The sequence below is a fragment of the Garra rufa genome, chromosome 1 (genome assembly GCF_049309525.1).
Source record: "Garra rufa chromosome 1, GarRuf1.0, whole genome shotgun sequence".
Lineage (NCBI taxonomy): Eukaryota > Metazoa > Chordata > Actinopteri > Cypriniformes > Cyprinidae > Garra > Garra rufa.
The window spans coordinates 61,005,628-61,020,789 of NC_133361.1; the positions used below are offsets into that span (position 1 = coordinate 61,005,628).

Here is a 15,162-nt window from a genome sequence, read left to right on the forward strand (position 1 = left end):
AATGGCATTTAATTGGTTTCATTTCTTTACAAAACTTTCGCTAGGCTAACTACTGCACAGACTGCTGTGAGCTGCAGTGTGACAGGTTCGCCTTTCTCTCCAACATTACATAACCTTTTAAACTTAATCTTTATATTATTCCCTTTAATTAACTTTTGAGATATTAGCCGTCAGTCACTCCCTGTCATTGACACTGCGCTCCGCTGAACTAGGATCCGGCTGTGTTTTTCTCTCAACTATCCTCTGTTCTGGATCTGCACAAACTGCATTGCTATTAGGTGTGTGTGATATGACGATGTTTTACTGTGGACAGTTAAAAGGTCCACACAATCTATATTTCGTGTTAGAGCGCGCACATTGTCAAATACAATTCTGCCGCCTCAGTCTCAATATAGGCTACTGTACGACGCGGCACACATTCAAATCAAATGATAACTCAGCTGCAGAGGACCGCTCACGCATAGGCATCATTTCCACTGTGGGGACACGCTTTTCAAAATCCCATTTGTGTCCTGCCACTTTCAAAACAAGGTTTTGTTAAAGTAATCTATTGTATTGTAGAATGGATGCTATGCACTGCTGAGAGTTTCGCGCGGTCGTTAAAAACGAAACCGAAAGTAACACGCGCACGCGCATTCAAATACAAATTTAATAACCCGTATTTAGAGAGCGAACCCACAATGCGCGCAAATTAGGCTATATAACATATTTAGGCTGTTGTTAATATGTGGGCTATATATTAAGTTTTGTAGTTGTCTACAACTGTATCATGCTTCAAAAATTCGGTCTCTTTTTGCACTTTGAATATTGTTAAAGAACAGACATCACTGCAGACTATGAAAAGGCTACTCTAAGACAAGATAATAAGATTGTTTGTGATTCAACACACATTTTGTACACAGAATATGAGTTGTTGCCTTCTGGGAGGAGGTTTAGAGCTCCTTATTGTAGAATGAATAGATTTAAAAATTCATTCATCGCTGCGTCTATAAAGTGGTTAAATAAGTGTAGTACGGAGTTGTAAAATTTTACTTGTATTTATTTATATTGGGGTTATGTATTTATCTATTTATTGTTGTGTTATTTGTATTTTTATTGGTGTGCTTTGTTTGTCTGTCAATTGATTGCAGCATGGGTGATGGGCCCAAGACAAATTTCCCAGCGAGGGACAATAACGTTTACCTTACCTTACCTTGAAACAGTAGCCTACTTTGTTTATGGCTGCATTTATTGTCTAAATGACTAAGAAAGAACTGGGTCGTTTTTTTTTTGTTATTTATACTGTAGATTCTTTAAAAATGCAGTGGTTATCTCCAATTTTAATGGCTCTACCTATAATAGAGAAAATAAACATCTTGGTGATGTACTCATATTTTCTATTAAGTTAGATTTCATTCGGATGACAGAAGAATATATTTTACCTGTTAATTTTAGTATGATCATTACATATATAAATGATTAAAAATAGACAATAATAAAAATAATAATAATTTTAGAAATAAATATCGCAAAAAAAATATCGTTATCGCAATATTCAACAACAATAACAAATATATTTTCCCAATATCGTGCAGCCCTAGTTTGGTGTTTGCTGGGAAAGTCACCTACATCTTGGATGCTCTGGGAGTAAACAGATAAACAATTATAAAATCAAATTTTCCTTTTTGGGTGAACTATCCCTTTAACCCGTTCTTGTCTTAGGACAACTTTGAGGAACTTTTTTTTTTGATCCACTTCAAATGTTGATTATAAGCATGAACACATCAACATGTGCCTCTGTACGTCTTAAAAGTGATATGCATGAGAACAGTAGATCTCTAAACTCACTAATAAACATATTTAGACCTACTTTAATATCTTTAGAAATAAATAAGCTTCTAAACAAACCAGCGGCTGCTGTGAAACATGTGTGTCGCACGTGGGTTGATTTACTAAGCTCTTGAGTATGAATTACATGAAAACACCACGACTTTTCAACCAAACACTTTTAAAACTTAAAAACGACTTTTAAAATTTAACTAAGAGTGTAGAACCAACCATAAAAGAAAACAACAGCACGTGTTGAAAGGATAGACATAGACACACACTACACACATTCTATTCTGAACCACATGTAACGCTAGTTAAAGAATGTGATCTAAAAACATATTTACCATTGATGCAAGCTGTGATTTAGATGTCTGTAAAAAAAATGACAGCAAGTGGTCCTCTCGGCGTGTGCTTCACGGAGGACAAGCGGACCGCTGTGGAGTTTAAACGGATCTTCAGGCGTGAGTCGTTCAGCAAACGTTCTAGAATTGCGGCGCTCCGTCGCGCGTCATCAAAATGAGACCGCCAAATCAAACGTTTTCTGATGAGACAAGTCTTGAAAAGTTAGGAAAGTATCGAGTTGGAATTTATTTTAAGGTATCTTTAAGAAATGGTAAACTGCGTTAACTCTTTTTTTTATTTCTTGTACTGAATAAATAATACCAGTCAAAAGTTTTTGAACAGTAACATGTTTTAAATTTGAAAATGTGTGCTATTTAAAATAACAGTTTTCTGTTTGAATATATTTTCAAATCTAATTTATTCCTGTGATTTCTAAGCTGAATTTTCAGCATCATTACTTCAGACTTCAGCGTCACATGATCCCTCAGAAATTATTCTATTTTGATTTGCTGCTCAAAAAATATTATTATTATTATTATTATTATTATTATTATTATTATTATTATTATTATTATTATTCGTATTAGTCATACTATTTAAACAGTTCAGTCATTTTTTAGGACTCTTTGATAAATAGATCCAAAGATCAGCATTTATCTGAAATAAAAAATCTTTTGTAACATTATGAAACGCTATGCTATCCAAATTAGTACTTTTATTTATCAAGGACGCTTTAAATTAATAATAGTCATGATGGAGGCATTTATAATGTCACAAAAGATATCTATTTCAGATAAATTGTGTTCTTTCTGAACTTTTTATTTATTAAAATAACCTGAAAAAAATCTACTCTTCTGTTTTCAACATAATAATAATAATAATAATAATAATGATGATCAATGTTTATTCGAGCAGCAAATCAGCATATTATAATAATTTCTGAAAGATCATGTGACTGGAGTAATGAAGCTAAAATTCAGCTTTGAAATCACATCAATAAATAACATTTTAAAAAACATTCAGATAGAAAACAGTTATTTTGAATAGTACATATATTTTAAAAGATAAAATCAATGTTTTTGTACTTTGGATTAAATAAATGCAGACTTGGTGAGCAGAAAAAATGAAATGGGAAAAAAAAGAGAAAAGGCCTCTGTACTTTATGTACACCATTCGTTCAACAGTGTTTTTTTCCGTCATGAACGTGAAATTTAGTCAAAAACAAACGCATTTTCATACTCTTTAGATATATTTCTGTATCTCTAGATACTGTATCTAGATCTAGATTTTATTAAATGAACTTTTTTATCGATGTTTTGCAATGATTAAAAAGTCATCGCTGACATTTCGTGCGGATTTCTAGCACGTCCTGCACAGAGCCATATAAAAAGAGAGTTGCGACACTCCCATAGGCTTCCATAGGAACTGAGGAATGCGGAAGTAAAGCGAGTCATGGAGCGGTCAATAGTTCCAAACAACCAATAGCTCCTCTATTGAAGCCCATTCATTTCAGCGCTTCTCAAGCACAGTCGCAAGTATATTGAAGAAATTACTGCATTTCTTTACATTTTAACGCATCAGTTGACCTCTCGAAAAACTGGCCAATAGTGGTGTTTTATGAAGCGTGTTATAGTTAATGTTTATCGTTAAAAAATAAACAGTTAAACTGTAAATGCAGCTGGATAACGTGAGAAACACCGTAATAGTGACCATAACCAGATACTAGTTGTCATATTTTTATGTTTTTAGTCTTTCTGCAATCTTTCTCTCACTGTAGGAGGTTGAATGAGTTTCAGTAAAGACTGCATTCAAGAAACACAATAAAAATGTATGCTGAATGCAATTCGTTGCCTTGTGTTTTTTTAAACATTATTTTCATCTTTTCTATTATGTTAAATGCCATTTTTGCTTGCCTTTTATAATATTCACTTATGTTGTATATTTGAATATCATAAAACAAGAGTAAATTACTTTTTTTTTTTTTTAACATTAAATCGTTAAATCGAAACATACTGTATAAAAAAAGAGTGTTTGATCATGTCCAAATACACATGCAGATGTATTTAACCTTAAATATTGCACTAACTGTAATCTAAATACTATATTAGAAAATGTTATCTTTTAAATGGTCAGGATCATTATTGCACATATTAAGTACAAAAAAACCTCCTCAAAATATTTACTAAATAGAACTTAACTATATATATATTACAGTTATTTAATTGAACAAAAGTTACACTTAAGGTCTTTGGTCACATTTGACTGCCAAAGAGTATGAGAACATATAAATTATGTCTCTTTATCACTCCCCAGAATAAAATGCGATTGTAAAGCGTATTCAGAGAAGTTATCAATACACAATCAATGCACATTATGTGTTAATAATTACTCGAAATTGCTGCAAATATAGTAAAACTGCTGTCTATCCTATTTAACTCCATTCAAACACATTGACAGCGCGGAGCTGTTTGGAACTATTGAGAGCTCCATGAACCACGTGACCGCGCGGCGGCGAGATCAAAGCGTGTCGCAACTCTCTTTTTATATGGCTCTGGTCCTGCATATTCTATTACGTCTCGTTAATATTAAACAGCTCTTTGTTCCGGTGTGTCCATATTTGGTGTCTGGTCGAGGCGCACTGGATTGTGGGTAGGTGTTCGGATCGGCCATAACTGTCTTTCCCAGCGGCTGAAGGAGAGAAACGGAGTCATGACGGGATTCCGAGGTTTCACTCATCTCTCCGTGAGTCCTCTTTCTCTCAGTCTGCACTGCTTTCTCCTCTCTATCCAAATGGCGTGTTTACATATACATACGAACCTCTTGGGGTCACTAGAAACGTCTCATCTCGGGGTTGCAGGCTAATGTTGCTAGTGTCATGTATGAACCGGTGTTAGACATGCAGCTGGTGTTAACTTTTCTATGGACACTGGAAAACTTCAAATAAGAAGCCAGTGATTCAAAGGGATCTTAGAGGCTTTTGTTCTTGGATATTCGGATGGCTCTTCCAGCGGCGGTTGTTGGTAAATCATCTGTGCTGTTGTGTTTCTATGATGAAGGTCATGGCACAGTGTACTTACAGTGGCAGACCTCACGAACTCTTGTGACCCTTTAAACCGGGTTCCTGTGTGACTTGTGAACCTGATCTTCCAGGATGAGTCGTTCAGGTCAAACATAATATGATGGAATCATGGTTCTCATGTTATTGGCAAGCCTGTGAATGTCAGAGTTGTAAAATCGTGATTTTCAGGTTTAGAGAATTAAATAATAAAATAATAACAAATACCCTGATTAAAAGTTTTATGTGGGTTTATGTAGTGAATTTAAGAATACGAATTTTGCTGGTTTAAAAATTGTTGTTTTGAGGGCAGTCTCTATAAATTTGTAAACTTGCAATACCCAACAATTTAGATTTGTTGGGGGGGGGGGGGGGGGCAGTGACAAAAAAGGGTTTGGCAAGATGAGAAATTCAAAAATATTTAAAAAAAACTTGTTTTAAAAGCATGCATCAGGTATTTTAAAATGTACACTGCGTGTTTATGTTGATTTTATGTAATTAAAAATGACATAATTGTGACCCTGGACCACAAAACCAGTCATAAGGTTAAATTTTACCAAACTGAGATGCATATATCATATGAAAGCTCAATAAATAAGCTTTCTATTGATGTATGGTTTGTTAGGATAGGACAATATTTGGCCGAGATACATCTATTTGAAAATCTGGAATCTGAGGGTGCAAAAAAAAAAATCAAAATACTGAGAAAATCACCTTTAAAGTTTTCCAAATTAAGTTCTTAACATGCATATTACTAATCAAAAATGACATTTTGATATATTTATAGTAGGAATTTTACAAAAAAATCTTCATGGAACATGATCTTTACTTAATTTCCTAATGATTTTTGGCATAAAAGAAAAATCAATAATTTTGACCCAGACAATGTATTTTTGACTATTGCTACAAACACACCCCAGCGACTTAAGACTGGTTTTGTGGACCAGGGTCACATGCACTATATATATATATATATATAATTTTTTTTTTTTTTTTTTGCAAAAGTGAAGACTGAATGTACGTGAAAATGTCAAATGGTCTAACCATCAAAGAATGAGAAATGTTAAATATTTTATCCTCCTAGATGGCGTGTACGCTTACTTTTAAAATATCACATGAAAGTAGATTTTATTAGAGTTATCTCTAAGTTTATATTTTTATACGATTTTGCGATATTTGGCAGTACTTATGCTGAAAACACCTCTGTTTTCTAAATAATCTTTGACAAATTATGTAAAAAATGTTAAAAGCCATATTATTGAACTTAACTAGATGATTACATTTTATTCCACATTAATTTTTCTGTATATAATTATACTTTTATGCAAAATACTGCAATAGCCAACAATACATAGTATGGGTTAAAAATGTTCAATTTTTGAACTAGCTTGTCAGTGATTTACGCCTCTGAACGCTCCAGCTGAACGCAGCTGAACACACGTGATAGAGATTTATTAATAATCAAACTACCGGCTTTATTCACTAAACGCGCAATCTGGAATCTGAGGGTGCAAAAAAATCTAAATAGAATAGAAAATCGTCTTTAAGTTGTCCAAATGAAGTTCTTAGCATTGCATATTACTAATCAACAATTAAGTTTTGATATATTTAAGGTAAGAAATGTACAAAATATCTTCATGGAACATGATCTTTGCTTAATATCCTAATGATTTTAGACATAAAAGAAAAATCGGTACAATGTATTTTTGGCTATCGCTACAAATATGCCTGTGGTTTTGGGGTCCAGGGTCACATATAGTGTTTTTCCACAGAGACGGTGTTACGCTGCTGCCAGAAGTAGCGAGGCATTGACTGAACCTCTGGTTACCCGAAAGCCTGCAGCAGCACCAGTCCTCACTCCGCAGGATGTCCAGGTAATGAGAACGGATGTATGCTGTTATGCTTTCAGTTTAAATCCCTGCTTAAACTACTATTTTTACCTAATTAATACCCTTGTCTTTAGGTATCCAAACTTCCCAGCGGTCTTCTCGTCGCCTCTCTGGAGAACTACTCGCCTGTCTCTAAAATCGGTGTGTTTGTGAAAGCCGGCAGCCGCTATGAGACTGCAGAAAACCTGGGTGTCACTCACATCCTGCGATTGGCAAGCAATCTGGTATGTTCAGGGCAATTAGAAGTACTCTTAATGAATATGTAATCATACAAGTTAAAGGAGTAGTTCAGTTGCAGAATAGCTTTTAAGGAAAACATTCCAGGATTTTTCTCCATATAGTGGACTTCAATGGTGACCAATGGGTTGAAGGTCCCTTTTTTCTGACCTTTTCAACGCGAAAACGCAATGTGTGAAGTCGAGCTAGTGCAAGATGAGCATTTGTGGTTAAATAGTATATAAATCTTTAATTTTTTTTGAAAATGTCAGATTGTCTTGTTAGATAAGACACTTATTCTTCAGCTGGGTTTGTGTAGAGCCCTTTGAAGCTGCACTGAAGCTGCGATTTGGAACTTCAACCTGTTGGCCACCATTGAAGTCCACTGAAAAATGGAGAAAAATCCTGGAATGTTTTCCTCAAAAACCTAATTTTCTTTGCAACTGAAGACATTTTGTATCACAAGGGGGAGAGAATATAATCATGTTTTTTTTTTTATTCTGGAACTGAGATTTTCCTTGAACTACTGTTGCTTTCTGAATCTGCTCAACTTCTGTGTGAGTTGATTATAAATGCAGAGGATGTTTTGTAGTAATGAATTTGTGTTATGTGATTAAGACCACTAAAGGAGCTTCAGCATTCAAGATCTGTCGTGGTCTGGAGGCAGTGGGTGCCAGTTTGAGGTCAGTTTTATGTTTACACATGACTCCTTTTAACACCTTCTGTATCGCACTCTATCTCAATGTCATTTTTTCTTTTAGTGTGACGTCATCGAGGGAACACATGGTTTATTCTCTGGACTGTCTGAGGGATGATTTGTAAGTATCTGTGCAGCAAATGAGCTGTAGATAGAGGTGGAAAGTAGTTAGTTTGGGGACCAATTCACTATTAAGTACTATTAACTTTTGTCTCTGTAAATTCCTAATTGGCTTCTTATTAATTGTTAGAAAGGTAGTTGTTCGGATCTAGAACATGGTCATGCACTAATATGTGCGTTATAAGTACTAATAAACAGCCACTATGCTAGTGATATGCCTGTTACTAAATATGTAGTTAAAGGAGTAGTTCAATTTCCAAACTGTTCATGTTCAGTCGTAAGGAAATTATGTTTTTTGAGGAAAACATTTCAGGATTTATCTCCATATAATGGACTTCTATGGTGCCCCTGAATTTGAACTTCCTAAATGCAGCTTCAGATGCCTCTAAACCAGAAGTTCTCAACTCTGGCTCTCGAGGTACACTTTCCTGCAGAGTTTACCTCCAACCTTGATCAAACTCACCTGCCTGTAACTTTCTAGTAATGATGAAGAGCTTGATTAGCTTGTTCAGGTGTGTTTGATTAGGGTTGGAGCTAAACTCTTCAGGAAAATGGACCTCGAGGGCCAGAGTTGAGAACCCCTGCTCTAACCGATCACAGCCAAGAAAAAGGGTCTTATCTAGCAAAATGATCGGTTATTTTCTAAAAAAAAAAATACAATTTATATACTTTTTAACCTCAAATGCTCGTCATGTCTAGCTCTGTGTGTACTCTGTGTAGAGATTAAAAAGTATATAAATTGGAAAAGTTTAAAAAAAAATAACCCATCGTTTTGCTAGACAAGACCCTTCCTCCTTAGCTGCGATCATACAGAGCCCTTTGAAGCTGCATTTAAACTGCATTTTGGAAGTTCAAACTCAGGGGCACCATAGAAGTCCATTATACTGAGAGAAATCCTGAAACGTTTTCCTCAAAAGACATAATTTCTTTACAACTGAAGCAAGAAAGACATGAAAATCTTGGATGACGGGGGGGGGGGGGGGGTACATTATCTGTACATTTTTGTACTGAAATTGAACTACTACTTCAAAGTGTTAGTTTACCCAAAAATAAAAATTAGCCCATTATTTACTCACCCTCCAGGCATCCTAGGTGTATATGACTTACTTATTTCAGACGAATCCAATCGGAGTTATATAAAAAAATTATCCTGGCACTTCCAAGCTTTAGAATGGCATGGGTTTTTCTCTTCATCAGTCTAAAACAAGTCCAATAAAGGGCATCCATCCATAATCAAAAGTGCCTCACATGGCTCTGGAGGATCCTGTAGCGAATCTGTGTGTTTTTGTAAGAAAAATATCCATATTTAAAACATAATCACTTTAATATAGCTTGCGCCAACTGCACAAGTTGCGTATGCGCCTGTAAGTCATGCACAAGCCAGCATTTGTTTACAGGAGCAAAGGGTGAGCAAATAATGGGCTAATTTAAATTTTTGGGTGAACTAACCCTTTAAAATCAAGTCTTACCTTAGACCCAATGTGAACAGTCATTTTAATTCTTTGTATTTGAAAACAAATTGGGAATTGTGTACACTGTGAATAAGTGTCTTGTGTATGTATTTCCTCTGTAGTGATGGCGTCATAGAGTACCTGATCAATGTGACCACTGCTCCTGACTTCAGACCCTGGGAGCTGTCTGACCTCTCGCCGAGGGTCAAGATAGACAAGGCTGTTGCAGACCAGAGCCCACAGATAGGTAAATGAACATAGCAAAAATGAACATGCAGACTCAGCTTGTGACATGTAGCATGTCTGATGCTGATGAGATGTTTTTTCTCTGCACAGGTGTTCTGGAGAAGCTGCATGAAGCTGCATATAAGAACGCTTTATCTAACTCGCTGTACTGTCCAGACCACATGGTGGGGAAGATTAGTGTTGATCATGTAAGTGACTGACAGCAGCCTCTGTTCATTCCACAATTCTTACGTTATGGCACCTTTTGTAAGTAACTCTTTCTGTTTTGAAATTGTAGATGCAACAGTTCTTTGCCAATAACTACACCAGTGCAAGAATGGCCCTCGTTGGATTAGGTACGTCTTTCTCATGAATGTGCATAGAGTGCTGCAGTGATGACACATTTTTTGTATAGGCCAACACACAGCCAACCACAAATGAACAACTTTTATTAGGTTCTTCTCAGACAATTTCTGAACGCTACTCCTCCTAGAGCCGACATTATTCAAACTCCACCTGTGAAAATTCAAATTTAAACTCCCAGAATCCCTTGAGACTAAATTAAGCTGTTTTGGAGTTCCGTTCATGATGTATCTTAAATCTGCTTGGTCCAAAGTAACTCTTTTATTAGTCTCGCGTAGCCAGACCTTCAGACTGACGGCTGAAAGTCTGGAACTCATGGCAGCGTTCATTGGCCAAGGCTCGCCCATAAGACCGTTTGACCGACATGTCAAACAACCAATCACAGTTCGTTTCGTTCAGCGTCACGATTCGGTGCGTGGAAATGCCCCCACAACAACAGACTGGCGTGCAACATGTCAGTCATTGAAATAACCAGCATTGAAAGATAATGAATAAGAGGGAGCACAAGCAGTAAGTCAGTAATTTGTTCCCGAACGTCGCAAATGTGTATAACAACAATGGCGTCTGCATAAGCACCTTTTAGCAAAACCAAGAGTAAATCAGTCTGCGCTTTGTTTCCCGGCGGACCGAAAATAAACATGTCTCCCGGAAATCCGGTCAAATTCAGATGAGGACTTCGACATTCCTGAAGTGTTTCCAGTTAAGTGTACCATATGCATCAGACGTTTAGCCAACGTTCCGTGGGCGTGACGTCTGAGGCTGAGACTACCCTTTTATGTAGTTTAGTGTGTCACATTAATGTAGCTGTAGTGCCCAAGCCTGTATATAATTGATGAGTGAATGTGACTGTCTCCTGCTAGACATTTGATTGTTGATTCTGTTTTTTTTGTTTTTTGTGAAGGCGTCAGTCATGCTGCTCTGAAGAAGGTGGGCGAGCAGTTTTTCAGTAGCCATACAGGGGCTGGTGCACCAGGAGCTAAAGCTGTTTACCGTGGTGGTAAGTACACCGACGCTTCCTGGCATGTGCACGGAGATGACTGTTGAAATGATGAAATTTGTATCTGTAATAAAGGTTAAACATTATGCAAATTGATTTGTTTTAATAAGAAAAAGAAAAACACTCCCAAGGTCAATAATTTGACCTTGCTGTACTTTTGTAAGATTGACTGGGATGTGGGATTAGGGTGTTCACACCTGTCCTGTTTTGGTTCGATTGCTCTGTTATTGCGGTTCATTTGAGTAAGTGTGAACTCTGCCATCCAAACCCTGGTGCGCACCAAACAAGTGGACCAAGACCGCTAAAAAAATAGGTTACAGTCCGCTTCCAAACAAACTCTGGTGCGATTGCTCTGTTAGTGCGGTTTATTTGAGTAAGTGTGAACGCTGCCATCCAAACCCTGGTGCGCACCAAACAAGTGGACCAAGACCGCTAAAAAAATGGGTTACAGTCCGCTTCCAAACAAACTCTGGTGCGATTGCTCTGTTAGTGCGGTTTATTTGAGTAAGTGTGAATGCTGCCATCCAAACCCTGGTGCACACCAAACAAGCAGATACAGACTGCTAAAAAAATGGGTCTCGGTCCGCTTCGAAATGAACTCTGGTGCAATTGCTCCATTAGTGCGGTTCATTTGAGTAAGTGTGAACGCTGTCATCTGAACCTTGGTGCGCACCAAACAAGTGGACCAAGACTGCTTAAAAGATGAGTTTCGGTCTGCTTCCAAACCAACTTTGGTGCAATTGCTCTGTTTATGCAGTTAATTTGAGTAAGTGTGAACGCTGTCATCTGAACCTTGGTGCGCACCAAACAAGTGGACCAAGACTGCTTAAAAGATGGGTTTCGGTCTGCTTCCAAACCAACTTTGGTGCAATTGCTCTGTTTATGCAGTTCATTTGAGTGAGTGTGAACGCTGCCATCCAAACCCTGGTGCACACCAAACAAGCAGATACAGACTGCTAAAAAAATGGGTCTCGGTCCGCTTCCAAATGAACTCTGGTGCAATTGCTCCATTAGTGCGGTTCATTTGAGTAAGTGTGAACGCTGTCATCTGAACCTTGGTGCGCACCAAACAAGTGGACCAAGACTGCTTAAAAGATGGGTTTCGGTCTGCTTCCAAACCAACTTTGGTGCAATTGCTCTGTTTATGCAGTTCATTTGAGTAAGTGTGAACACTGCCATCTGAAGCCTGGTCCGCACCAAACAAGTGGACTCGGATCGCTAAAAAGATGAATTTCGGTCCACTTTCAATCGAACATTGGTGTGATTGCTCTGTTAATGTGGTTAATTTAAGTAAGTGTGAATGCTGCCATCCGAACCCTGGTGCAAACCAAACAAGTGGACTAAGATTTGGTTTGATATCTTTAGGTTCGCTGTCCAGAATGCCAGTGTGAACGCTAATTGGGCCAGGACCAAATCTATCATTTTCCTTTTTGGCCCCGGACCAAATGAACCAAACGAACTGAACTACAAGTGTAAACACACCCTTAGTGATCCTATTGAAATTATGTTTGTGTGCAGGTGAACTGCGTGTGCAGAGCGGTGGAGGTCTGGTGCATGCTCTGCTGGCGTGTGAAGGAGCCGCGGCGGGCTCAGCGGAGGCAAACGCCTTCAGCGTGCTGCAGAGGCTTCTGGGTGCTGGACCACACGTCAAGAGAGGATCCAACATCACCAGCAAACTCAGTCAGGGCATCGCCAAGGCCACCGCACAGCCGTTTGATGTGAGTACTAGTCAAATGTGATGTCTTTTCTCAAAGTGCACATGTTTAGATCTCACTACAGTTTAGATGCTTCTAATCAACTTTCCTCACAGGCCACAGCTTTTAGTGCTACTTACTCTGACTCCGGGCTCTTCGGAGTTTATATCATCTCACAAGCAGACTCAGCCCGTGAGGTGAGTATTCAGAGAACAGACATAGTTGTTTGATTCAGAATCTAGTTCAATCAAAAATGTGAATTCTGACATTAATTATTCACCCTCATGTCATTCCAAACCCATAAGACATTAGTTCATCTTCGGAACATAAATGAAGATATTTTAGATGAAATCCGAAATTCGTACTACCTTTCTGCACCTCGAATGTGTCAGTTGTGTTGCTATCTATCCAGGGTCAGAAAGCTCTCAGATTTAATCAAACATATCTTAATTTGTCATCCAAAGATGAACGAAGGTCTTACAGGTTTGGAACAACATGAGGGTGAACTCTTTTATATAGAGTGTTTTTAACTGTGGATGGTCCTTTAATGCTGACGGTGTGAAGCGAGTGATGGATTGACATCTGCATTGATCGATTTCTTTCTGCAGGTGATCAATGCAGCCACGGCACAGGTGACAGCTGTGGCTGAAGGAAGACTTACTGCAGATGACCTCACCAGAGCAAAGTCAGTATATAAACACCAGCCAGTCAGCAGATTGAAAGAAACCCCAATTGGCAAAGATTTTAACACTCATTAGTTCTAAAAGCACTGCTTATATAGGAATGCATTATAAGAATACATTTGCGTATTTTATTTGGAGTAATGTGCTTTCAGAAAGTAAATGGGATCAAAGGTTGTTGTTTCTGTCAATGTTGCCATCTGTTGAATGAAGGACCTGGTATTGTGTGTTTTCAGGAGCCAGCTGAAGGCTGATTATCTGATGTCTTTGGAGAGTTCAGAAGGCCTGCTGGAGGAGCTGGGAGTTCAGGTTTTGAGCAGTGGAGCCTACTGCTCAGCACAGTCTGTGACGCAGAACATCGACTCTGTGACCTCCAGCGACGTTGTCAAAGTAAGTCATTTATTTAAATCATGGTAAGTTAAAAGGACAGTTCACCAAACAAATGAACATTTTATCATTAATTACTCACCCTCATGTCGTTTCAAACCCATAAGACCTTCATTCGTCTTCGAACTTAAGATATTTTTGATGAAATCCAAGAGCTTTCTGACCCTGCATAGACAGCATGGGTCAATCCACGTTCAAGGTCCAGAAAGCTACCAAGAACATTGACAAAATAGTCCATGTGACATCAGTGGTTCAACCGTAATTTTATGAAGCTATGAGAATACTTTTTGTGCACATAAAAAAACTGCGACTTTACATACAACGACTACCCATATAGCACACGTACATCTGCAAGATGTCTGTTAAAGATCTTTTGATCTGGAAAGCATCTGCTGTGTACAGATGTCTGTCAGATGTCAGTTTTACATAGATTTTAATTCGTAAACATCTTAAAGACATCTAATAGACGTCTATTTGACATCTGATAGGAAAGGTCCAATAGACGTATTGCAAATAAGCAAATACGTCTTGCAGATGTCAAATAGACGTCTCCGAGATGTATGTGTGCTATCAGGGTTTCAAAACATTGAAGGAACTGGACAAAACTTTATATTAATAGACAACCCTGAAAGCACACGTACATCTCGGAGATGTCTATTTGACGTCTGCAATACATCTGCAAGATGTAGTTTGCTCATCTGCAATACGTCTATTGGACGTTTTCTATCAGATGTCTATTAGATGTCTTTAAGATGTTCATGATTTAGAATGCATGTTAAACTGACATCTTACAGAGGTCTGCCAGACGTTTGTACACAGAAGATGCTTTCCAGATCAAGAGATCTTTAACAGACATCTTTCAGACGTACTTGTGCTATCTGGGTAATTAATGACTTTCATTAAGAATTTTCATTTTTGGGTGAACTAACCCTTTAACCTTTCCTTGCTCTGTCGAGTTTATGAGCAACAAAAATCAGAAACAGGGAAAGCTGTGGTGAGAATATCACGGGAGCATTTTTGCCTGTAAAAACAACTGTTGTCTTTAATTCTGTCTTTTTTTTTCTACAGGCTGCGAAGAAGTTTGTTGAAAGCAAGAAGACCATGTCAAGTTGTGGCCATCTGGCCAACACACCATTTGTTGATGAACTGTGAGAGAAAGTCCCAATCTAAAGTGCACACATTGTGCAGCTGCTTATTTGAGTGTAAAAACATTCTTAAACTTGTACGAATCCCTGAC

General features: G+C 37.8%; 2 protein-coding genes across 2 annotated transcripts in view; one reads left to right on the top strand and one right to left on the bottom strand.

The window, feature by feature from the left end:
• Nucleotides 1-2,302, bottom strand: part of snu13a (SNU13 homolog, small nuclear ribonucleoprotein a (U4/U6.U5)) — a 7,953-nt gene extending 5,651 nt beyond the window's left edge. Inside the window, exon 1 of the mRNA XM_073843725.1 lies at nt 2,154-2,302. Coding sequence (XP_073699826.1) covers nt 2,154-2,156 — 3 coding nt within the window. The 5' untranslated portion in view covers nt 2,157-2,302. The remainder of the gene's footprint in view (nt 1-2,153) is intronic.
• Nucleotides 2,303-4,783: 2,481 nt separating this feature from the next.
• Nucleotides 4,784-15,156, top strand: uqcrc2a (ubiquinol-cytochrome c reductase core protein 2a). The gene is made up of 14 exons (XM_073843542.1): nt 4,784-4,893; nt 6,979-7,080; nt 7,170-7,319; nt 7,930-7,994; nt 8,073-8,129; nt 9,702-9,826; nt 9,916-10,013; nt 10,103-10,160; nt 11,069-11,164; nt 12,683-12,882; nt 12,975-13,055; nt 13,467-13,543; nt 13,775-13,928; nt 14,994-15,156. Exons 1-14 carry the CDS (start codon nt 4,861-4,863, stop codon nt 15,075-15,077), a joined length of 1,380 nt encoding a protein of 459 aa, XP_073699643.1. The 5' UTR covers nt 4,784-4,860; the 3' UTR covers nt 15,078-15,156.
• The last annotated feature ends 6 nt before the right edge of the window (nt 15,157-15,162 follow it).

Excerpts from the sequence above, each read along its gene's own strand:
- uqcrc2a (XM_073843542.1), top strand. The coding sequence starts at position 4,861 with ATGACGGGATTCCGAGGTTTCACTCATCTCTCC. Across the intron at positions 7,995-8,072 it reads GCAGTGGGTGCCAGTTTGAG|TGTGACGTCATCGAGGGAAC; the intron begins GTCAGTTTTATG and ends TTTTTCTTTTAG. Across the intron at positions 13,929-14,993 it reads CCTCCAGCGACGTTGTCAAA|GCTGCGAAGAAGTTTGTTGA; the intron begins GTAAGTCATTTA and ends TTTTTTCTACAG.